The sequence below is a fragment of the Anarrhichthys ocellatus genome, unplaced genomic scaffold, assembly GCF_004355925.1.
Source record: "Anarrhichthys ocellatus isolate YVR2014 unplaced genomic scaffold, GSC_Weel_1.0 scaffold60, whole genome shotgun sequence".
NCBI classification, from domain to species: Eukaryota; Metazoa; Chordata; class Actinopteri; order Perciformes; family Anarhichadidae; genus Anarrhichthys; species Anarrhichthys ocellatus.
The window spans coordinates 1815470-1841947 of NW_022280090.1; the positions used below are offsets into that span (position 1 = coordinate 1815470).

At 39.7% G+C, this 26478-nt stretch overlaps 1 protein-coding gene across 2 annotated transcripts in view; it reads right to left on the reverse strand.

Annotated features, from left to right (window-relative positions):
- Window positions 1-26443, reverse strand: part of igsf21a (immunoglobin superfamily, member 21a) — a 176657-nt gene extending 150214 nt beyond the window's left edge. For both annotated transcript variants that reach the window (XM_031871720.1, XM_031871718.1), the window contains exon 1: window positions 26028-26443. In XM_031871720.1, the coding sequence (XP_031727580.1) occupies window positions 26028-26166 (139 nt within the window). In that variant the 5' untranslated portion in view covers window positions 26167-26443. The remainder of the gene's footprint in view (window positions 1-26027) is intronic.
- Window positions 26444-26478: the final 35 nt, after the last annotated feature.

A 26478-nucleotide genomic window follows, 5' to 3' on the forward strand; every position in this document is an offset into this window, starting at 1 on the left:
AAAAAGACCTCTAAAGTTCAGTATCTTAAGTATTTAAAGTTCACATTTCGTTTGATATCTGAGTTTGAAAATAATCTGCCACATGTTGCTGTTGTCAAAACATGTGTAATTCAAACAACTTAATACTATTTATGGTATGTTTAAAATGTTCCATCTGAACTTGAGGTTTATTTCTCTCTTTTTTCTTTGCGTAAGGGCTTGGAATGATATAAGTTGGTCTCTAAGTGGACCTACTTGTCGTTCCAGGAAATAAAATGTCACCTTATCATTGTCTTCTTAACAACATCAGACTAAACAACAAGCGGCACCTTTCAGGTGCCCATTTGTTCCTGACAAAAGCTAATGGACAGCTTTGGGAGCCACAATATAAATATAAAGTTTTTAAAATAATGTTATGTTTTGTAATTTCAGCTGTATCAGCACGGGTAAGAATGCAGCACAAGAGGAACTAAAACTCTTGCTACTTATTTTTCAACTATAGCGGTTTTATTTCAATAGCTATGCGGCTGATTCACAGGGAATGAAGAGCACATAAAGAGTACGTTGAATAGGCTTTTGGTTGTATATTGCACTTAAGCATAGCGTAGCTGTACATCAAATGTACAAATTCACTTTTTGAACAGGGATGTTTATTGAACATTATGTGATTTTTCTTAGCCAAAAACTGGAGATGCAATTCACCAGCGTTGATGTGGAAACTCCCTCTATGAGTCATGCCTTTATGTTCTCCAGGGATGTTGTTCTGCAACCGATCAATAGAAAGAAAGCATTTGTATTCCTTCTCTGGTCACATTGACTCAATTCCACCAAAATAATATACAGACAGAAACTCTTGCCAAAATGTCCAGACGTGTGTTCATTCACTTGTAGATTTTTGAAACTAAACAAGGACATCATCACTGCAAATTCAAATATTATGAAGTAAGACTGAGAACATAAGGGGGCATTTTAACCAGTGACAATGCCACAACATGATGAGTTAAAGAGATTGGTTCATTACAGGTGGGAATATGTTAGAAAACTACGATACTGGCTATTGTAAAGCCAAAAGCATTCCAAAATGTATTCTTCTGTCCAGTGAACCATGAAACAACTGTCAAAGATAGATGGTTCATGTCAAATAAATGTAAAGGACAACCATGCCACATTATTTCACAGGATATAGTATTTCATTAAGAGCAGGAATCCCTAATTAAGCCATGTCCAATGCTATTTTTAAATGCACCATGTGATTTTGATAATTTCAAACAGCCTGTCATCCTCACAATGCATGTTATCTATATTAATGTCTTAGCAGTCAGTCCTGAAACGACACATTGTGTTTCCTTAATTCATCTGCAATGTAAAAATGCATGTGAGTTTGTGAGAGAATGTATCTTGAGGCTATCTGAATTAACCATGGAGGGCATTTCAATTATTGCATGTTGGAACCAAATTTCAACAAGAAAGTGACGTGTTTGACGACTCAATTTTCAAAGCACTACACCAAGTAACATTTAAAGCACGCCTTTGTTTTTCGGGTTAAAATGAACAAGATACTTAACACCAACATAATTATCATCAATAATACTAGAAATGTACTTATATGTTACTTAATAAGTGAAAAAAAAAAGTAAAAAATGAAACGATATACTGTGCAACAGTGATGTCACCCATGACTATGGGACCATTTATTTTACCTCTGTAAACATGGAAATGTATGAATATAAATGAAATTGAAAAATGAATTAATTAATGCTGCAATTTAAGACACTATTCATATATTTGTGTATCTGTGTCATTAATTACAACCACGTACTGTATGTCGTCAACTACTGTTGATACTCGAGAAAAAGTCTGACTGTGAGGCAAAATCCCATGAGCCCATATTTCATCCAACACATATACTGTTGTATGAAAGAGAAATGTCTGTTGTTGAAAAGATCATGTCAAGGTGATCCTAGCAGTGTGTGTATGGTGTCAGTGCATCGCAGCATTAATCACATATACAGTATTCATAAGTGAGATTACGATTTCTGACATGTTGGCTAGTTCAAACAGCTCATTAACAGCAGCAACATGTGTACTCTTCATTGTCATTCTGTCTGTAAGAAGTGAGTCCTTCACCTCTCCAGTCTCAACACACCATTGGAAAAGTATTTCACCGTGTCACCGTTTCACTGCTGTACAGCTCATTAATATATTTGTATCATGATAGGCTTCATTTCTGATCCAAGTACTTTACAAGTACTTGGAAGATGAATGGCCACAGATCACATTAGTTCCATCACTTCCATCATACTACCAATGCACCGCCTGTGTGAACCTTTGTCATGATATGATGAGATGGCTCCATTCAAACATTGGTGCTGAATTCAGAAATCTCACTCTAGCCTCGCAGCCAATGAGTGTGATGGGCTTCTCCATAAAATACTTCATTGCACAATTAATGGAGGTAGTTTTAATATTGTTGAGCAGCTCAAAGAGTTGCAGCCGAGTTGCAAGCACACACCAAACTAATATTTAATAAGATGCTAAAATAAAACTTGCTTAGAAGAGACATATATATATATATATATTTTTTTTTTTGTTTGCTGTCTTTGGCACATAATTCTGAACCACACGCATGCATATTTGCTTTCATACATTCACATTGGAAAACCAGCCTTCGCACAAATATGCAGTACACACAGTCGAAAACACACCTTACCCTTGCTACCTGCATAACAAATGATGTTTATGCCTTCAGCACTGGGTTGATAACACTTTAGTAAATATAGATTATGTCTGCTAATGTACTACCCATAAACAGAGTCTCAGCTGTGTCTATGCCTCTACTGAGACACAAGGGCAGGAAGCCCAAACAATGTCTGCTTGTGTGCCAGAGTTAGTAACACATATATCTCTTAATTTATTTGCAAATGGAAAAGTTTATCTTTTGGAATGAACTTTTGCGGGATGGATGACGAATTTCACCGAGTTATTGGCTTCTGCTGTCAAGGTTGCCCGCGTGTCTCAGACAATTTCATTCAACTGGCAACAGCCACCAAGAGAGTTCATATCAAATATCTGCTCTCCTTATTATTCTAATGATCACTGTCAATCTTGATGGATTAGTGTATGCAATATCGACCTGGAAATACGAGAGAGAGAGAGAGAGAGAGAGAGAGAGAGAGAGAGACTCAGCATGCATCGCTGAAGGAACAGTTTGGTTTTATGGGCAAACCCATTAGGCGCGTTAATCAGGATAAAATGTCTATCTCATCTATTTTCAGTGGCTGACCGCAATAATGAGTCATTAAACATTGTGTTTCAGAGAAATACATCTCCATCTTGGCCCAAAGATATTCTGAGATTATTCACATTATCTCTTATTGTCCTCCAAAGTGCGACGGCGTCAGATCCAAATTTAAAGACATCTGCAGAGCAAGATGGACAAAAATTAAATAAATGAAATAGGATGTAGAAGGTTAATCAGGAGGTAAGCAATCATGCACAGCCTCTATGTTTATTGAATCGTCTTCTACAGAGGACACATTTGTGTACTGTGTCAACTCATCCTGCCCAATGAAAAGACTGTCTCCATCTCATTTTGCCCTCAGCTGTTATGACATTGGCTGTGTGTGTCTGCAAGCACATGGTATCCTGGAGACGATCACATTTCCTGTTTGAAGTCATCTTTGGAATACACTGCTGACATGGAGACGTCCTAGTACCCCATATCCATACAGACTTGTAAATAACAAAAATACTAACGTCTATTTATTTCTTCTGGTCTGCTGGAACTCTACATGTATCTTGAATTTAGACTTCATGTCAAGCAACAGTACACATTTAATGATGTTTGTGTTTGTAATCCTCATCAATCAATACTTATATCATCACAGACATCAATGGCTGGATAAAAGGGGATTATTAGAAATACGTTTTAAAAATCCAGTCAGGCAAAAACGGTCCTAAAAATATATCATTACTTTGTTGAAAGAATATTCCTTTGCACACTTTCTGTAAAACTTCAAACTGACAATTTCAAAAAATAATTTCCTGTCATTTACTACCCTGCAATGTAATGCTCCAAAACATGCAAAACTAATAAAAATGACAGCAACACACAAAACCACATGTTAGCTAGAGCCAATGATAATTCAAATGTCTGTAAACTCCGGGTGGCAATCTGGAAACAAGACCTTCGATAGAAAACTGAATAATCGCAAAGGGACAAAATCGTCCCGGTGTGCAAAATTACATTACAGTCATTTTTTAGCAGACGCTTTTATCCAAAGCGACTTACAATTCAGAGTCTATCACATTTCTACACCGTAGGCACAACTACGGGATCAATTTTTGGGGTTAAGTGTCTTGCTCAAGGACACATCGACATGCGACTAGCAGAGCCGGAGATTGAACCGCCGACCCTCTGATTGAAAGACGGCCCTGCTATCCACTTAGCCACAGTCGCCTAGTCATTTGCCTTAAAATAAGGCAAATGTAACAACATATGTGACCACACAGAACATTATTGATTTAGTTAATGAAATGATGTCCCATTGGTTTAAACCGCACGAGGCGGAGCTGACCTCATCACATTTCCGTCTCCTTACACACGACTGCTTAAGAGCTCATGATTGTCCAAAGATTCTCCATGAGAGCAATGCTGTGTGGTTCTGACCGGCTTTCATTACAGCAGGGTGGCTCAAAGCGTAATCTAAAAAGGAGAACACCAAGTACTGACAGGAAACTGCCAATCAGAGCAACTTACTGTGAAAATAGGAAGAACACACACACATTTAAATCCATGCCCATTTACTGCATATCAAAGTGATTTTTCAAAATGGATTCAGGCTCGGATAATGAGACAGTCTTGGCAAATGGGATACGTGACACAGCATGACAAATTATCACTTGAAAGGCTTTTGTCGTGTTTCACATTTTGTTGCAGGACAAGAGCTACTGAATGATGTATCTTGCAATTAAATTAAAAAAAGATACTACTTGCTCAGCAAATGCTCATGCTGTGCAGCAACAATACTGTTTCCCTTTTAAAGATTTGAAAAGGTATCAAATCTTATTTCTTAAAGTTTCTCAAGTACTCCAAAATATGAATAAAAACTAAATCTTTAGCTATTACCTAAACTTGCTCAATTCTCAATCATTGGAAATATTGTATTATGTTACTCATGTATTATTGTCCTTGTTAAAAAAAAGCATGTTTCTCACATTGGGTGAGTGACACTGTATCCGCAGGCCATGTGTGCTAATTTCTAACACATCTGTGGCTAATGGGACGGCCGTGTGCCCTGGTAGCGCTTAAGCATAGAAAGTGTGCCATTGCAGAGAAACAGGTTGGGAAACACTGCCTCAGGCTGCGCACTTGCTGAAACTCTGAAAACTGTAATCCGCCACAGAATATGCTGTGGCCTGTCGTAAAGCAATCTCTGTGCGCAACTGTTTGGATAATAAAAATTCTACCTGATTGGCTTAAATTGTGTGTGCTAGCTGATTGCTGATACATAACTTCGCTCTGAAATGAAAGTGCTTGATTTTGTGTCTGTCTGCGTGCCATGGGATATTTATGAAATATACGGTTTGCATACTTACAGTGTTCAGTGTTTGTGTGTGTGTGTGAGAAAGGGTGCAAGGCAACGATCTATAAAACAAGATTATTTGCATATGCTTTGGAATTAGGCTACCAGACTCCTCCGCCTAGTGTTTAATCAAGCATTAATCAATTCACCACATTCAGCTGTGTAAACCCTTTTTTCACTCTCACCAATGTTCAAATCTCACAACCTTTCAGAGCAAACTAACCTGCAACATGTCCCAACATTCATTCATTCATTTAATACATTTCACAATAGGTTTTTATTTAGCTACCCAACACGGTAATGATTCAAAGTACAACCAGTTAATGAACACCTTTTATACGTATAAATAAACCCAGAACACCATAAAAACATGAACCTTGTAAAGCAGCAGGAATTATTTTCCGCTGTGGCCTTCACGTACATTAAGAACTTCCCCCACTGGGCCACACAGAGAAATTCATGTTACCTTTGGGTCTTATTAACTAACCTGATATGTAGAGTTAGAGTCGAAGCACAACCTCACTGCCAAGCCCAGTTATGGTGACTGACCTCAAGGGACCACGCAGACATGAATGTCGAACTTTGCTGTTCGTGCCATCAAGTGACAGTGAAGATGTCACGCACTGATGGTTGGGAAAAGTTCTCCTGGTAATCGGTAATCAATCTCTATTGATTACCGATTGCTGACTCGTTGCTGCAGAGCACTTGTCAATTGGTTGGTTTCGTCTGGGTGCTGTTCAATGCAGAAATTCATCTGGTGATGGGGGAGCGTTTAAAAAGGGAGAAAACCCAAGATGGCATTTTGCAGTGAGGACAGACAATAAAGCCAAGCAGGAGAGCCTTGGCTAGAGAGCAGAGTGTTCCCTGGACTTGGAGCACATCTTTCCAAGTAACACTTGTTCCAGCGCCTTATGCAATTTTCTAAAGAATACCAAACAGTGAGAACGTGTACTGATTTCAAAGGTAGTAAATGCTACCTGTTTCTCACATCAGACAACTTGTATTGCAGTCTCTTTTCTGCAGTCCAACCGCAGTGATTCGGATGGCATTCAATGAGACAACTTCTCTAAGGATAAGAAGTCCTTGCCAAGGTCAGTGACTAACCAAATAAGGAAGCCACACGGAAAACCACTTAACTGACATGAATTATCATTACTTCAAGTACTTCCAATGGTGCTGTGAACATTTCAGGTTGGCTAAATCTGATATAGGTAGTGGATAAGTAATTTTCCTTAGTTAATAAATCATCAGCTAGTTCAGAGCAGAGACCTTTGTCATTGTATATTGTCCCCTTAGTGACTGGACTATGAGGGACTTTACTACTCACTCAGGACAGTCTGAGTAAGCCTTCCCTCCTGAATAACAAATAGTCCACAGCTTCGTCACCTGCCCTTTTCTCTGCCAGCGACTTCATACATCACAGTGTTGTCTGAGCAGTCCTTGGAACATGGAATCTATTTGAGATTACCATTTAACAGTCTCTGACTGTATTGGCAGCACAACAGGCTCATTTCTGTGGAATGGACAGCACAGATACATGTTTAAAGCTATATATTATCTAAAACTGATGACATGAATCATAGAAAAATAATTATACTAATGCCATTATCAAGTTGTATTTGTTGTGGAAACCTAACACAAATAATACAAATGACATTCTATTCTATTCTCGGTAATAGGGCCTTTTATCTGGATTGCTTCACCACTGCCGGTTCAGTATGGAAGCCTTACGGTAAATTAACTACTTTGTAGCCTGCATCATGCTAAGTGAACTGTGTGAGCGGCTTCAGAGGAGACTAAGATGAAAGAGCAGAGGGTTTTTGGACTAATTATTTCTGCGTACTTGATAAGGATAACTCGCCATGACCACAGGGCTAGCCCAAAGCCTTGGCTGTGTGACAACCGCAATCACTAATGTAGAAGCGGCGTGCACATCCAGACAAATCCCAAACAGGTGCCAGATCAAGAGAAACTACAAACTCATATTCATTGATCGAGGGAAGGTTAACTGGTCACGTGCTGTTTTTGAGGAGCCAGTATCCTTTCACACATGTTCACTCTTAGTTGCCTCATCAAATAGCTTTTGAAAGTTCCATTCACTACTGAGCAGCTCAATGGCCTTTGTTTTAAGTACCAAAAATGACTCGCCACTTGTGGCATGCACCAAAAATTACATTTGGAAATTCTTATAAATTCTTTCAAAAATCTCCCTCCATAAATCACGACACAGTGGCTCTTGATGAAGTAATTCGCAGACCTTGTTGTTAACAGTTTCATTGAGAAAAATACACGAATCCAAGGTCTATGTATCTCTGCACAAAGGAGAGTATTCAAGCACTCATGGATAAAGTGTGTGCACCAGTGACAACACCAAAGGAAACATGAGATGAAAGGCAAGATTATCGTACGTAGAAGATGCCACTGTATAGTCTTCATGGTGTTTGTGCCCAAAGTCTGTGTGAAATTAGCATCTAATGTACCAAGGCAGCAGCTAATTAAGCAAAAAGACTGGCTTCAGGGCAAACTGAGGCAGAGTTCAAACATGCAGTGGTGGATTCCACCAAAGGTGGAGACAAGCCTCGGAAAACAAAAGAAAATCAGTTAAGAGATACTGAAATAGAAATCCTCATCAATGAAGTCACAAGCTATACCCAAACTTTTTACAACGCTGCAATTCTCCTCTACCTGAGCACACTTATCTGGGCCTCTACTGCGCATAAAATTAATGCAGTGGAAGTTACTGCACCGTCTATTAAGGAAATGAAAAAGGAAATGGAATAAGACATAAGAGCACAAAAGGAAAAATGGTTGTTTTATGGGGTAAAATAATCAAAGCAGCTGGTTCTGAAGACACTGCAGAGCCTTTGGAGGAGGGAGGCAGCATTAACACTTGTATTGTAGGAGTTGAAAAAGTGGTACCACCCATTGGTCGGTAGGAGAATATTGTATGGCCAAGATGCACTTCAGATGACAAGTGCACTGCTCTTCTGACTGATGTGGCTCTTTTACAAATTGCTTTTTTACTCTTTGTGTACTAGTTAATCTGGCCCAGTGCTCCTCTGTTCAAAAGGGAAACCATTCTGAGCTCATTCCATTGCAAAGTACAGCAACAAGAGAAAACATGTGTTTTTCATCAAAAGGTCCTCCTAACTTAACAACAAAATACACTGTACGTTGTTGCATTGTGACCCATGATGTGTTTTCTGATCTGATGCTTTCATTAATAAGCAAGACATAATTTGTCCGTGCATTCAGAAAACGGCTACCAATCAATGTTAGAAGAACAATTCAGACATTAGTTTTCTGTGTGGAGGTGAAAAAAGGAGCTAAGATTTGAACTTCTGTCCAGCTCTTTTTTTTTTAATCTATTTGTTACACAAGTAACTCTGACAATTTTCATGTGACCAACCGGGTGCAAGAGTATAAAAGTCTTCCAGGAGATACTAAGACACGATACGATGAAATAATAAAGTGAAGTTCGGGGAACTTTTTATTGCATAGTTATAAGTAATAAACATGTCCCGTGTCAACGCCCAATGCTTTGTTGACCCATTCATCCACCTTGACTTCCCTATTTATGTGGGAACATTGTCAATACACTGTGAATAACGAGATGACGTCATGAACATCAATCAAGAGTTAAACTAAATGACATTACATTCCTCAGCCACTAAGAACTACATTGATGACTAATGATGCATGTTATGCCAAACTTGGAAAACATACAGAAGGCTACATACCACAGATTGCAATATGAATGAATGAATGAAAAAGATGTGACGTTTTGCAGTTCAGTTGGTCCGATGTTTCTCATTTCATTGCTGTTCCTGTGAGACTGGGCCATCTCATTCCCCCAAAACCCTTGTTAAGAAGTGTACAGAAACGTGAAAAACAATTATGCATAAGCTTCTTTTCCTTAATGCCCCGACATTTGTGGTAATTGCTGTCATTATTATGTGCTGTTCTCATATGTGATGGATGGGCAATGGCTGCTTCAGCACAGACACAAAAAGAACGATGGAACATATTTTTGTTTGGAGATTGTAATTATTTCTGACCACTAAATTATTATTAATACAACATTCTGCAATGCACTCCACTAGTCTCTATTCTTTCACAGCGATGGTCTCTGCTTCATTTGTTGAATCTACATTTGATTTGTTCCCCAGCTATTTGCTTTTACTATTTCCATATGATGAATAAATTAATTGAATGAAAATCTTAATTTAAAAAAAGCAAATATGTAGACAGAACTGTTAATGGGCCATTGCTGAAACATTCATACATATTGTAATTATCCGCATCTATACAATTTCACAATATTTCTTTTGCAAAATGATGAAAAGATATATATTTAATCATGTATTTCATTGTGCTGTTATGTGGACTGGCTTTTGGCAGCGGGTTCAAGGACAGTATAAATCCACTTAATAACCTTGGTGCAAAATCACCTTGCTTTTGCAAAAGTGGCTATTGAGATGAAGTCATTGTCTTTGCTACTCTCTTCATAATTACACCCACTCTTTTTTTTTCATTTCATCACTTTATGTCCTTGACAACCTCTCAGTTTTTAATCTACTGTAGGATGTAACCTTCTTTACTGGGCTGTGAATGCGTGCTCTGGTCACATGTTGTAATCCTGTCCCCATCCACCACTTCTAATTCCTTTTTTTACTCAATCCTTACACTGTAACACCTTCCGCTATATCACATTCCACATTCCATTACTATATTACACAAGGTAAACATATCAGTATTATAAAGTGCCAGGTCTAGTTTGAAATGGATTCGTCACAATGAATACATTTTCTCCGCTTTAACAGCAGCACAGACTTGGGAGAATTAGCATTTAATCAGTGAAAGATTCAACTTAAGTAATTGTAATGATTGCAATTAGTATAGTATATGTAACTGATGAACTAAGTAGTATTGCATTAATGGAAATATGTTAATGGGATATATATCTCATAAGGAGATTTGTGCAGGTGTTGAATCTATAGTTTTCTTTTTTTCTGTCACGTAATATCCTTTGATTTCTTATTATAGAAACCACTAATTACATTCCTCTTTTTCTGCATGAAGCCTCATAAGTGGACTTACTGGTAAGAATATTACTGACCAATTGTCAGTGGTTAGCTCAGACTGAATTACTAGAAAAATGGATGTGAGTTAATCGATGAAGAAAAGGTATTTAAAGCTACCATTCCTCCCGTCTGTAAAGAAATAACATTTGAAGATGACCGGGTTTGACAGGCACTACTTGAATAATTTGCTCTTATTTCTTGTGGGCCGCACTACCGAAACCATCATCAGAATCTAAACGCAACATTTATTGATTTTCTGCTGTCTTTGCAAAATGGATGTTATTTAGTATGAAGAGTTTTGTGTTGGAGAATAAAGACTGCTGTGCAATGATTCTACCAGAGTGACAATTGAAAGAGACACAAAAAAGAGGCAAAGATATTACCTCTGAAATTGCAAATTGAAATAGCAACAGGTCCCTGTTTCAATGTCAAGTCAAATTGGATCAACATCAGCTTATTTATAAAAAAAAATCTTAGTTTAAAACAATTCAATCCAACCACTGAGTAGAAGCAGACGGCCTAAAGAAAAAACGGCTACCCAAAATATCTGAAGGCCAAATGCAAGCACAGTTGTTGTTCAATGGTAAAAGACACACAATAAGCTGTGCGAGGGAGGAAACATGTCAAGTCCTCCCCAATGAAAAATCAGTAATGTGAATTGAAATTAATTAATTCCATTTATTATGTAATAAATTGTGATTTCTGGTTCATTTTCAATGATGTTTTATATAGAATAGCTAGCTACTGTTAATACTGAATCGATGATGAGGAGACACAAAAAAAAAAAAAAGAGAGAAGCGATGTGTCTTCGAGTGTGATGTGGATATATATTTTTCTTCTATTTTCAATGTATGTTTTGACAGCATGTGTTTGGAATCGAATGGCAGGTAAAGCAGCAGGTTGCCTCCATCCTTCTTTCACAACCTTTAACGCTGTGTGATGGAGTGGGATTTGCCTGTACTTTGGTTGCATTACTGCAATAAAGGATTTGACCAAGACTGTGTTTACAGCAGCTTTTGCCATAAATCTCCGGTTTCTATTTCAAGCTGTGAGATTTAAAATAGTGCGAGAATGTGGATTTTAACCGGAGCAGGTGGTGCTTGAATCTCAAGTGGGCGTATCATTATCATCCAGAGTTATTTTAAGGATCCGCCCCCCCACATGATCATGAACAGAAGAATAAAAGTGTTTATAATACAGTATAATCCTTACGTCAGCTGATGTCTTTCCTCATGGGTGGAGCTTAAACAATATAGGAACCACTGTGTACTGTGTAGCCTCAGATGGAATGGTTAAAATACTAGGAATTATGACTACTCTAGGCCTACAGCTGACACGATTCATTTGCGTTGATATGCTGAGATTATTATCCTGAACATGGATGGCAGCCAGTGTGGTCCCATCAGGAGAGTGGCTGAATGGGATGGAAGAGAAGAGAGACACATATCGCCTGGCTCTGTTTCTGTAGGGTGACAGATGTCTTATTTCACATCACACAGATTCCAGGAAGAAAAAAAAATCTCATTGAATCCATCAAGTCAGAAGTAGATTATTTACTAATTGAAAAACTGCAAATGGCACGTATTTCTACATTTTCTCTGAGCTGTGATGTGATTGTATAAATCTAAAGCACTGACCTTCATTCCTTCCCTCAAACCAAACGACAGAGAGAGAGAGTGCCAGTCCAACGCTATAATCTGTGAGTGACTCATGCTCTGCATATACAGCACTGCCCTCAATGTTTTTAAATAAAGAAACAACAACACAGGGTTACTTTTAATTACATAACATGGGTTTTTGTTGATGTTGGCATCAGATGTCCAACATCTGATATCAAGGACATTCCACTGAATTTCATTGAAGTCAAAGTGCACTGAATTTTTCTCATTTTAGCTCTGCTGCTGTGCAAAATTGAGGCTGGGGCATACATATTCATTGGGTTTGCATGGGAAAAAGGGGGGGATTAGATAAAATGGCAAAGAAAACTGATAATATACTCTATTGAATCTCAAATCTGACTGCATCCTGGCGTTTTCTATCCCCGAGTGTTACCACGCTATGATGGAGGTCTCACTATCCTGCAGAGTGTAGCCTGATGTTTAGTCAGCTGTGACAAGGCCTAATGTGAGCTTTCTCTTACATTCAGCTCCCCTTGGAAGAGGCAGCCACATGAGGAAACTGAGCAGCTGAGTGGGTGCGTAAATCAAACCGCCGAAATGACAGGAAAGCGATTTCAATTCAACTTTGACGTTGCTTTTTGCCAAACAGGTGCATAACCAACATTTAATACATATGCTGAAAACATTATGCAGGCTTGACAAGATAACTTAAACACATTGTGAAACGAAGGGCTAGATCAAAATGAGTGTTGCTCAAGCTACAATAAAATACGTTTTCCTTCCAAGCATGAACAAAGAGTTCGCTACTGAAGTTCAAAAATAATCCTCAACCATCCACCAGCACCTGAACATCTCAGAAGTAGGGGGGAGATCGATAATGTGATTAGGTAGACATTGCTTGCTTTCATACACTGCAAGTGTGTATTTCATTAACAGAGATTTGTGAAGTTGATCCATTCATTTTTGCACAAAACAAATCAGAGCCAACATGCATCCGTTGGAATTGGCTTGATCTGTACCAATCAAGAGTGGTTTTGTGTGTTTGTTTTTTGATCATTCATACAACCTTGAGTTAATCAGAAGAGTTTCAGTTCATGATGAAAGCTGGGAAAGAGAGACTCCCAGTCTGCCAATCTACTTATTACACACTTAGAGTGCACAGCTCTCCAGGCCGTTTTCCGCCTACTCCCTTTCCCTATTACCATCGCTTCCCCATGCTGCTCTCTAAGTTTGATTAAGCACAATCCAGTGGGGGTGTTTCAGCACAAACTTGATCCATGGCCGAGGGCTGACTTTGCTCTGCTGTGTCAGAGCCAAAGATTTTTGCCTTTTTATAAAAGGTTTCTCCAGAAAGATACTCCCCAAAATCTGCTATTTGCCAACTGTAATCTCAAAATCTTGTTGTTTCTTTGACACCATGCTCTTGCACCAGACGTTTTCAGTAACTGATGTACAACATTATAGGTAGTGGAATATAGGAAGCAGTATTTAAAACCATCAAGGTAAATCACTGTCTGGGTAACAATGTAAATAAAGCTTTATAATAAAGATGGTATATGAATGCAATCTGCAACTTTGAGCATCAAGGTAGGTGTGTGTTTGTGGAGCCACAGTCCTATTAACTTCACACCACTCAAAATATTCCATTGTACTGTGGGATACGTCACAGTACAGCATTTAAAGAAGCTCCAACTTCCGTTTCACTGGGACTTTAATAATCTTGAGTTCTCAGTTGAGCATGTAATTAGTGCCATTAGCACTGCATTTGTTTCGCTGTTTCTCACATACATTTCACTGAGTGATTCTAAATATAATGGCATGAACAGCAGCGGTAGAGCTAATGGCAAGTCGTAGCAATGGCAACTAAGCATGGGCCCTTTTGTGTCGGGGACTCGTACAGCTGTGTAGCGAAATGTGTTTTCACGGAGCGGTCTCAGGCTAGTTTATAGCATATGATATTTTTGGTGTTCTTCGAAATGCACTTGCCATAAAATGATGTACTAAATGAATTATAATGAATCAAATTGTATGAATACAAAATCTAATTATGTCTGTTGGTAGCAAAGTATATGTAGGGCACTGTGTTTTACAGAGAACTGGACATCTGTCAGATAAACCATTTGAGGATTATTAAGACGTGATATCAACACAGATGGAGCTGCTAAGATGCTGACGCTACCCTCTCAAGAAGCCACTTCTCTTAGATTCTCAACAAATACATCTGAGGACTATAGAGGGTGACATACCACACACATATTGATATGAACATACAATCAGCCAGCCTAATGTTGCTCTTGATATGTTCAACAAAAGTTAATTCAAGCACTTTTCCCTGGAAAAATACTACAAACACCCTGTCGTCATCTACTCATAGGTCTCAGACTTGCTTGCCTTTGTTCTGCAAAGCAACACGATGAGCTATAATGCCAATGCTTCAGCAGTTTAGTGCTAATTTTTACGCATTTGGGGTTACAATTTGTGAGCTCTGGCACAAGGTTAAAAGTGATGCAGCAGATGCTCTCTATATCTCTGCTCCACAGTGGTACATGCTCAGTAAAATGTGATGTCATTTAGTTTGACAAAGCAACAAATCCTGAGACTTTGTACTAGAGGATGGTTGTGTGGCTAAACATAAAGAGGTTGTTCCCTTGTCGGCAGTTGCACTGAAGCAAAGACAAGGCCGGCAGGTTTGACATACAGTTGCTCCACATTTCAAATTCCAAAGATATCCCAAGCTGAGGGAAAATAATCTTTATGATAAATAAAATGGAGAGTTAAGGCTTCAATATAGTTCCAGATCCTGACTAATGGCCACAACGAAAAGAAAAGAATGGCAGTTAACCTCGTAAGATGAGTGCTGTGCTCTGCAAAGATAACTGTGTTAAGGTTAAGGTTAAGCACTATTGTTTGTAAGTGTAAACAGCATGGAACTTCATGCTTGCGTTGATGCCTCAAGAGATTGTGTTCAGAAGACAAACACAATCACACCATGAAACCACATTTATAAACTCTCGTACTCCAGGTTAATTCCTCCAGGCATAGCGGCCGAACAAGCCACCGACAGCGAGGAGCTGCTCCCTGACCATGTTTTATTTCACTGTCCTGAGAACGTTGTGCTGCATCAGTGTTGCAGGTAAAAGGCATAATGCCACACTTTTCTCTCAGAGTGAAATTAACGCTGACACTTTTATTGGGCCAGAATAAAATAGATCATCTGTGCTTTGTGTAAAAAAAATTCAGAATGGAGGAGCAAGCGGCAAAAAGTTAAGTGTAATCACCCAAGAAGATGAAGCACCCTCTCAATATTAAGCCCCATCATGAAGTAAAATAATCATGTCTAATGCAGGGCTATGATCCATATGCAAAGGCGGTTTCTATTATTGTATAATTCATGTCACATGCTGAGGAGATTAAATTCTCTGAACTTGCAAGACAAGTTCTGCGGTGGATCAAAGTTAGCTGATAAATGTTATCATAAGTGACAGATACAGGACGAACACAGAGACTTGTCATCATAGAGCGACTCTGAAACTAAGACCTGCGTCTGTGAGATAGATAGCTTCAAGATACTTTTGCTTATGGAAAATGTGGGGCTGCTGTCCCGAGGAAGCAAAGTATCTCTGCGGCTCATACGGAGTAAATAATCTGTTGTCATAAAATGTATAGGCCACACAACCCACCCCACCCCAACCCCCATAGAGTCCCCGTCAATGTGCAGATTAGAGCTTCCCCCCCTCCCTTCTCTTTTTTTTTATGCAACCTCTGCGATGCTGCATTCACTGCCGAGGAGAAGGCTTTGAATAGCTCTAAATATAAGGAACTGAGGAGTCGAACCAAAAAGGCAAAGTGGTGATTTGGGATATTTACAGTTACTACATACTGATACAGGGACGTGCAGAGTTGATCCCTTACTTTTGATACTAAAGATGTATGAAATATATTGATATAATATAAGGATTGGTCAGCTATAAAAACAAAAAATCAGTTCTCTGACAAATTTCTACTGTAATCATTCCGTGTTATATTCTTATATACTTTGTATCTGCAGTCTTATCTCAGGTTTGATGTATTCTACTGCTAATACAAGTTATGCTGACCCCCTCTCCATGTTTCTTTACAACATATCCTTGATACATTGTAAATATACTGTATGCTAACACAGAACAACACAAGGACAGCTTTATCTTTTCAAACTGAGGTCACAGTGACAAGTGTTGAATAATCCCACTTGCTCAGGTTCTTTAAAAACATCACTAGCAAAAAAATTAAGCAAACTGCAAAGAATCACAATGTCTGTTCACGACAAAATCATCTGTGCACAGCAGTAATACTCCTGGAATCTTAAGCCCCCCTGTGATGAACCATGAATGCAGAGATAAGTGTCATGTATCATATGCAAGGCACTTCTCAAAGTCTTTAATAAGGAGGCTAATGTTGGGGACACAGTGGCAGAGCAATTGTTATTACACAGCAGCCATGTTTCAAACACGATAAGCAAAATCGCATAATCCACATTAGCATGTGGAAAAAAGTGCGGGGAGAGAGTATCGTAAAGCTGCTGATAAAGCTTGTCAAGAAGTCCCTGCTTATTCTGGCTGCTAATTTGACAAAAGGGTTTAATTGTCAAACTGATGTATCCATGAAAAAACAGATCATTTGTCTTGTTCGTGAACATATGACACTGTTTGAAAATGAAACATGGTAACTGTAGATCACAAACCAGTTATACTTTGCCCTTCTTGGGAGACCTTACTGACCAAAGCTCCTCTACTCTTCCTCCTATCTCTGGAAACCACCGGCTGCTGAGGGAATCGGAGTTGCTTTAAACTCCCACGCAAGCCAAAGACATCAGCAAGCCATCCTTCATTTGCGTAAGAGGGACTTCAGGGGTAGAGAGGGAATTCACTGCACTGTTTGAACGTCCTAGCTCCGAGCCTTTAGTTTGTCTTTACCAATCACAGGCATTATCATTTGATCATTATGTGCATTAATACAGAATTTGTATTTGTATGCGGATGACAGCAGTATGTAAAGTTCTGCCACATTCTTAGCGAGCGCGATGGAGAAACTACAAACTGCTTTTTTTCTGCTGTTCAGAGGAATCTAGCTGAATCAAGACTTTATCTTCGATGTTGACAAGATCAAAAATGATGAGCTTCTCGAGGTCAAAGAAGCCAGTTGGTGATGTGTATCAGGTTGTTCCTGTAAATAATAAGGTGATTGAATGTGTCTCAACTTACAAATACCTTTTCTTTTCCCTGTATTTGAAATATAATATCGGGACTCTATAGAAGACACTGTAGAAACAGGTGCTGACAGATACTCTTCTCTCAGCAATTGTTGATATATTTTATATATGTATGCAAGTTCGTCCCGTTTTTTTTTTTTTAAACGGAAAGGTGTACATTTATTAATCAACAAACAACAACCAAGTAACAAACGAAAAACAGGGTGTTGGAGGAAAAGACTGCGGCAGGCAGGTCCTAAATACCCCTGGGAGACTGGCCAGGTGCTCCCAATTGTACTGATAGGCTCCGCCTACAAGGGACCTGTAAGACAACACAGACGAGCAAAAGGGAACGCCCACAGCAGGCCCTGCTTAAAGCCAGAGGCCGTCACAGTGGAAAATGTTGAATTGATTTTACCATGCTGCTTAATATTTGCCTCTGATACAGATTTCCGCACATATCAAGGCAGTTTGTTTGAGATTTTTGGTTACACAAACTGCACACTTATCTATCAGTAGCTGCAACCTCTGATCATACCAACAAATATGTACATCTTTCATCATTTCATCCAATTCGACATTTGTGTAAAATTGTAAGAAATTCTCTCAAGGCGTTCCTGAGATATCGATTTCACCAGAATGGGTCGGACTTGAGGTCGCAGTGACGTTGACCTTTGACCACCAGAACTCATCAGGTCATCATTGAGTCCAGGTGGATGTCTGTTGCCATATTTGAAGGAATTCCCTGCAGGCATTCCTGAGGTATCGCCTTCACAAGAATGGACCTGAGATGGTCAATGCAAAACAGAATGCCTCCGGCCAAGGCTGTCGCTGAAGCGGAGGCATACAAATTTGGAGCACTGCCGCAAAACACAAATGTAGCTTTTCAGCTGCATCTGCAAAGGAAAGTACATTTTCCCTCATTCCCCCCCACTTTCCATGCAAGAGGCTGTTGTGGTCTCAGTGCGGGAGGACAGATTTGTCATGATGGTTACAGATCTGTTGCATTATTTGCATTGTGGGATACGCACGCCCTGTGATCGACCCCTTGGGCCCGAGGCTACCAAGGCAGCAAATCATCTTGAATGCAAAACCCCAAAGCTGAAGATGCCAGCTGTTAATACATTATGGTAATGGGATTCCAATAACTGGTTCACTGCAAACGCCACACTTGACTCATCCAGAATGTCAAAGAGATGATTTGGTTTCACGCATTTACCTGAAAAGCAGATAGTTGGCATGTATGCTAATGCTCTGAATATGTTATTCTCTCACATGTGGCTTATCACTGTCTCAGACATTTCTGGGTTTCACGCTGTTGCGATGAATGCCTTTGAAGAAACTAAAAGCCAGAATTTCTTCCAAGACCAACACCCACACCTCAATGTGAAAAGCAAACGCGTGCATGGTTAAGAGGTGTAAAACGGTTTCAGTGCTGCTGTTTGAAAATGTAAAAGTGTCTGACTTTTGTTAAATAATAGCATAACAAGTTTATTCAGTCTCTCTGTGGAAAAGCACAATGGGATTTTAACACAGAAAAGGTTTGAACCAAAGTTAAAGGATTACCTCACCCTTTGAGATATCTGCAACTGAGACTCCTACCAATAAATATCTAAAAACCTTTTTGTTATTGTGGATGAATCAAAATCCCTCTCGTTTGTCTTCCCGTAAAAAAGTCAAATACTTTTTGTTTATTGATCTTGGCATATACATAAATAACCTTTGACTGCTGTGCAGTAATAAAGCAGAGGCAAAGCATCTAGAACAGATGTGCAGCACTGTGGGTTTGTTGTTGACAAGTCATTGCTGCCATCCGTGACTTCAACACTGTGCAGCATTGGGCGCTAAGGGGAATGAAAAGAAACGTGGACATAATTTTGGTTTATGTTGAAAATAGATTTGATTAAATAATCATTTTTTTACATCATGCCATGTTAACCGGGTCCACTCCTGTGCTATAAACATGCTGTACTGTTTTGAAAATATGGAGTCCTATAGCTTTCAGAATTTGTAAACCAACTGTACGTACGTCATGTGACGAAGTATTTAACATTAAATTTAACATCGCACAAATTTGTAATTTGTAAATATACGAGCAAGTTGTGTTCAAAAAGGCCCGGGACTGTTTTCCCGTCAGTCTACAATAACATACTTGGTATCGCTGGAAAGTGAAAATGTCCTAATGCACTTGAACGCACCTCGCATCGAAACACACTGCAGGGAAACAGAGAGCAACAATGTGTTGTAATCCCCTGAGCCAGAGGTATCTAATGAGACCTGTTTGAGCCCTATGGCCTTTGCATTCTCTATTTATCTGTCTTATAACATGGAGCTCTTCGGTCATATATATGTATTGATCAATACTTATTGTGTTTATTACTATTTCAATGGCTTTGGGGTATTTGTTATTTGTAACCTGGCTATATGGATATGAATTGTGTTTCAAGTAAAACTTTGTTAAATCATCATTTAAACCCTAAACATGGTCAAAACATGGAGGCTGCCTGAGAATATCTTTATAACTTGTATCATAAATGTTGTAATTTAGCGTATTTTAATCAAATGTACAGTCTCAGTTGCAGCAAGTAGTAGTAGTAGTAGAGTAGTTGAAGGCATTTAGTTGCATCATTATCCATATATCTTGGGTATATCGAAGTTTCGGCTTTGGAATTTAGATTATATATTACATATAAGTCATTTCTGAGGGAAAGGGCGAGGGGATAAGATAATTGACTAAATTTAGAGAAGGAAAGACTCCACTATCCCTGCATAAATGCAGTCGGGTTGTTAAGCTCAGACAAGCCTGGTGGTGTCTGAGACCAAACAGGTCACGTCTCGTTTGTAAACCATCTCAAATCATGTCCCTCTCATAAATATATCCCACCCACATACTACGTGTCACTCGGAAATGTGTCACATTGCGGAAGCCAAAGGTGCTCTTGTCTTAAAGCAGTTACAGTAAAAGTCTTCAACTCAAAAGTCAGATAATCAACTCCAAATATTTAATGGACGTCCTGCAGGGACTGAATGACACAAAGACCTTTTTGAGTTCATTTAGATTTTTCAGTAAAAAGCTATTTCATTTTTTAGCACAGTGGTCGACATGCACAAAGCTGGCTGACGCCCTTCAACAAAAGCTTTCACTTCAGGGTCGCCAACCTGTTTCTAGTTTTAATACGGCTCTTTCATCACACTAAATGGGATTTTTAAGTTACAAAAGATCCCAACTGAAAGGTGAGCATAACAAAAACTATACTTTAATTGAAGGTGATTATTGAAGTAGATAATTGGTATAGTCACACACACACATGGTGTCTACAGGCACTGCTGTAAAGTAATGGTCCTATAAGCCATTAGATGCAGGAGGTCACCTTTTGTATGGTATTGAGGCCTTAATTCCGGGTCCACGTACTCTAAACTAGTGTGAAAGGTCAACCAGAGACGCAAAGCGGTTTTGTGTTACTGCGTTGCATGTCACTGGGTCAAAGTGAGCTGCACTCTTTTATTCTTGATTCAGAAGCCTTACTGTTTGAACTCACCATTGCATCAAATATGTCAGTAGAATACATAATCATAGTGTTTTCAGACAAATGAGATCCTATCAGCTGCAGAGGATAGTGTGATATTAAAGTGTGCTGTCTCAACAGTACTGTATATTGAGCAGAGGTTGGTCTAGGAGAAAAAAATTGTCTCATGAGTTGTGAGCAATAAATCAATACATACATCAAACGACTGCATTGCACTTTTGCAGTGATCTTCAGAATAATGCACTCCTGCCAAAAGCACATACTGTAAGACAGTCCTTGCAAAAAAAGTATATGCAGTATTTCATTAGAAAAAAAATGCATATATTGTATAAAACTATTTACAACAGTCACATTGACTGACCAAACAAATAGCAGCGCAAAACAATGAAGACTGCTGCTAATCTGGGTATAATCATTTTATATAACTGCTGAAAGCTGCACTGCTCATGCAAAGCCTGGTGATTGTTAGATAGTGGTGGCATAACCCATTTTCCAGCCAATATCTCTTCCTACTTCCTGTGAGTCAAGACCAGCCGTCACAGTATAGCAGACAGTCACACAGTGCACCGGATCTAACCATCAGATCTAACAGAGATCCAGTGTCTGCTGAATCTGTCGACACTGCTGTGATCCGGAATCTACAATCCAACCTTACAGTGCTGTGTGGTATGAGGACAGATATCTCCATAGATGGGATGAATCAGCAGAAGAACATGAAGGGTTTAATAAACTTGAAAGAATACATTTGATTCAATTGCCACAGCCAATTACCTGTAGCTGTTATATCATGTATATGCCTATTATGACTCCTTTTTCTGCGTCCTAACTGCAATGACTCAAACAGTGTGTTGGACGGAGCTGTTTAAGTCGGTTTACCATAAAGCTCAGAATACCTTTGACCTTTGACACAGTGAACATGAGTACACAGACATAGTTTATTTAGCTTCTTATCCCTGTAATATTCCCACCGGATTCCATTGGTAGCAAATGGTAAGAGCCTGCCTGTCCCATTCGCTGATCTACACAAAGTCAGAGCGCCTTGTACTTTACTGCATTCCTTTTTTGAACCTACATGTAGCTGCACACCCAAAGCTAAAGCAGTTCCCATCCGCCATTTGCATTTAGCTTAGGACATGCAAGGCATGCAAAAAAAACAAAAAAACGTTTTCTTTCATTCACTGCAACACTAATTGGAAAAATATAAAAACAAGATACATAAATAAGAGCATCTGAGGGAAGACGCATAGTTGATTGCAGTGGACAGCAAATTGTCACTTGCTGTGAGAATAAACAAGGACGGATTTTATTCATGAGGGTTTCGAGAAAAACATTATCTTCAGTAAGAATTATGCAGGACATATCTAGTATTACTGTGTAAGACACTTCATCCACAGATTGCTCTAAAAAGGGGGAAATGAGAGAGAGCATTAGAGATACTTTGATTTCTATTAGGTAAGACTGATCTGAGAAAATGGTCTCAGCCAGAGACGGAGCCGGAGAAAAAGTGTCAAAAAGCTGAAATTGGATGTAGTTTCAATTCAATTCTGAACACTCTTATTTGTACATCTTAATATCTCAGAGGAATCTCTGATGCCCTGGGAAGCAAGTCTAAAAGGCATTGTCAAACAAACAGTAATACAGTACCACCTTGTGCCAACTTATTCCAATGGATCTTTTTCTTTCTTTTTTGGGGGATGGTGGAGGTAAAGTCTGTCGGGACTAAAAACAACCAACATCAAGCTAACCGAAACACACCTTAAGGTATGAAATGCATCCCTCCAATCCACGAAATCACAAACGGGACTGCAGCAAAAAGCCCATCCGCTCTAACTGAAACAGGAAGAATAACACTATTTCATCCCAATTAAATTCTACGGTGTGGGATTTATTAATTTCTCCCCAACTAGAAGTCATAAATCAAACTTAACGGTGAACTATATAAACTATCTCTTGAACAGCAGCAAGAGATCTCACAGCAGCAATTGTGATTAGCCTCACACACACACACACACACACACACAGACACCTGCCTGGTATGCGTTTCGTGTCAAGATATCAGGTCATCACCATCTTCATTTCATAGTTAATAGGCAGTTCAGTTGTCGTTTATTGGGGATTCATGTGTCAGACTATTTCTGAGAGCTAAGAGCTGTATTCTTTCTTATTTTCAATTCTAATTCCCTAAAGTCTTGTTGTCACTGTGCGGTGAGCAAAGACCTCAGGAAGTCGCTGCTCCCTGCCTGTAAATTGTCCATAAATAACCCTGTGTAACTTTTTACATCTTTTTTTTTGTCAGATAAAAGGAAACAAGATATAAGACGTTCATCAGTGAGCTTTAGAGAGGGGCAGATCTTGTTTCCTCCAGGCAGAGCCCGGCTAGTTGTTTCCCCTGCTTCCAGTCTTTATGCTAAGCTAAGCTACTGCTGACTGCAGCCTTATATTTTAGAATGAGAATGGTATCAATCTGCTCATTTAAATCTTGGCAAGAAAGCGAGTCAGCGTAAAATGTCAAACAATTTCTGAAACCAACAGGAATGGTTTAACTTATCGAGATGTTAGATGTTCCTGAAGTTCAGAGAATGAAGTAATCCTTGTGGATTCAGGACCCGATGCTGTTCTACTCGCTGTGATTGGATTGGATTTTTATATGAATGTTTGACCTCCAGAGTAAGCACTCCCGTGAGATCAATCCAGATAATGGTGTGTCTGCACTGATGTTTGCAGAAGTCAACCAGATGTAGCAGGTGCACTGGAGGCTGAAGACACAGCTACAAGTTGTGAATATGCACAATGGAAATGTGCCGATGCTCTAAAGAAGATGAAGGTACAGGTCCTCACCGCCCATTTAGGTCTTGCAGAACAGCAACATATACTAAAATCTTTATTTTTGTAGGTTTATATTTTACATTGCATGTCTGGGGAAATACTGGACTCCACCGTGTACATATACATCTGCAAGAATAAATTATGTGAAAATAGAACTCCAGGAGAAACACCTACAGACTGCTCTCGAAACAGTGACTCTGTGACATGCTTCACGGCCAAACATGAATCCTGAACTATTTCATTTTGCCAGCTGAGGCTATAGCTGCGTGTGAGTTGTGCCAAAGTCTCTGAAGGAAGGACACATCTGGCAGACAGCGATGGCACAAGTTGTGCTACAAGTTAACCGAGTATCAAGGAGGTTCATTCCCAAATGAGATAAATATGAGGAAAATAATAATATACGGCATTTCAAGATAGAGATGAGTGGAATCACTGACCAGAGGCCCTCTCTTTGGGGAACAGAATCAATCTTAAAACATTGGTTTACACATTGAAATAGAGACCTTGATCTTGTTAGAACACACACACACACACGGAAATTGTATAAACTGGTATAAAAGGAAAGTGATATCCAGAAGACAGCAGACATTTAATATAAAGAACACTGCTTAGGGGACAAAAACATTGACAATAAAAGTCAAATCCTACGTTGAATCACAGAATAAATCGATTCTGTTAAACAGTATTGACAACCAAAGCGAGAAAACAGCCACGCAGTCTGACCAAAAGTCACTACAACTCAAATCCTGCCAATCGATTGGTTAAATTCTACCTTTCACTGTTTGTTTACACAGCGATCGATGTTAACGCGTGCACGGGAGATCGTACAGTCGCTCAACTGTGCAATGTCATCAAACCAAAATAAATCCAAGTAACATTTCAAAAGAGCATGATTGATGTAGTTCTAAAAGCCTTACATGAGGCCCGTGTGTAGTTCAGCATCATCTGAGGAGGACAGACCAGGAGGCATTTTATCACTTAACATAATTTTAAGCCTGACCGGCGTAATGATTTCCTATGCGGGTCAGCGAAGGTCAAAAACACTTCAGAACAAGAAAATCCCCAGCTAATAGCGCAGGTGAACAGGTTAGTTCGTAAGGCATGCCGCTCTGATGTTGTATAGCCAGAAGTGAACTCTCTTCTGAAGTCCTTCAAACACCACAAGTGCACCGACTGTGAGCCTTTCCATATTCCTCCGTAAGGGAATCAAGTGCTTGCAGTGCAGTCTCAATGCATGATGTAATTGATGTATGACACCATGCAGAAAACAAAGTGCCTCTGCAAAATGCCATATGTGAGGACGAGCAATATCGTAAGAGCAATGGGGGGGAAATGACTGCCACCAGGTCCTTATCTGTTGCAAACAGATAATAGCCTACTGGCTTCTCTTAAATTGCAGTATAACATCCCCAGTCCCATCACCACTGCCTCCCGAAATAAAATGTGTAGCCTACATTATCTAGATCTATCAGTCTGTCTTCTACAGGATTGGCTTTTATATTTCAAATCCAGATCTCTCATGTGGGATGATTAATGCTGGGGTTTTTTTTTCATCCTCTAACATCTTAACGCGTCAACGGAGAACGGAGGGAAAACACGCGACACTGATGCCACCGCTGTGTGGAGCAGCGCGCACAGGCTACACTGAAAGCAGAAATCTGCACTTCAATGTTTTTTTTTTTCATGGCAACAACTTTAAAATCAGTTGAGCCCGTGCAGGCGCTGTGTGGTGTGCAAAATCCACGGTGACCAGGACGCCGAGGAGCGCGCTTCGGCGTGGTTTAGTTGTGCCTCAGCAGTAGGTGCTGTCATGCACGCTCGTGATAGTCAATGCAGATGAATTAACACTTAATACATGACTAGGCCTCCTGCTAACCCTCTTCTTGCATTTCCTTTTGAACGCACCAACAGCAGCCCTGAACTGAATACGAGCATTTATTCATGAATTTCTCTCCTCCACGACTTGGTTGGCACGGAAAGTTGGCACGAGGCAAGCGTGGCACAGATCGCCTTCACCCGGCCGTCCTGTTAATGGGCACGGAGTATTTCACTGTCACATACCAATCACTCAACCCACTGACAGTTCGGCTATTGTTGGACCCTCGCACGCATTCGATCGCAGGCGCTGCGCGAGCGGTTCCGACTGTGTGAAGATGATATGGCAGCATGGTCAGACTTACCGACGGCTAAATCCAGTAGGTCTGCGCACAAGAGCAAGCACAACGAGAAGACGGTCATCTTTCCCTTATTTTGCAATAAATCCCAAACTCCATTTGCGTTTACATGCTCTCCGGGTTTCGGCCGTGTAATCCCCACCATTCCAGAGGTATGCGATTGAAAGGTGCCCCCAAACTATTCATGATGCAGCGCAAGTCTTAAGTGGAGAAACCGGAGAAGTTGACGGTGGATACAGCATTCAGAGCGGCGAAGATCGAGCAGCAACAACAACAAAAAGAAGACTCTCTGGCTGCGGTTACAGAACAAGCGGAGTGTTCTTTTTTCCCTCCCTGTTTAAACAATAGGGAGCTGAGCAGAGCCGTGGAGCAGAGATAGGCTCTGGAAAAAAACGGAGGTTGGATGAAAATCTCTCTCTCTCTCTCTCTCTCTCTCTCTCTCTCTCTCTCTCTCTCT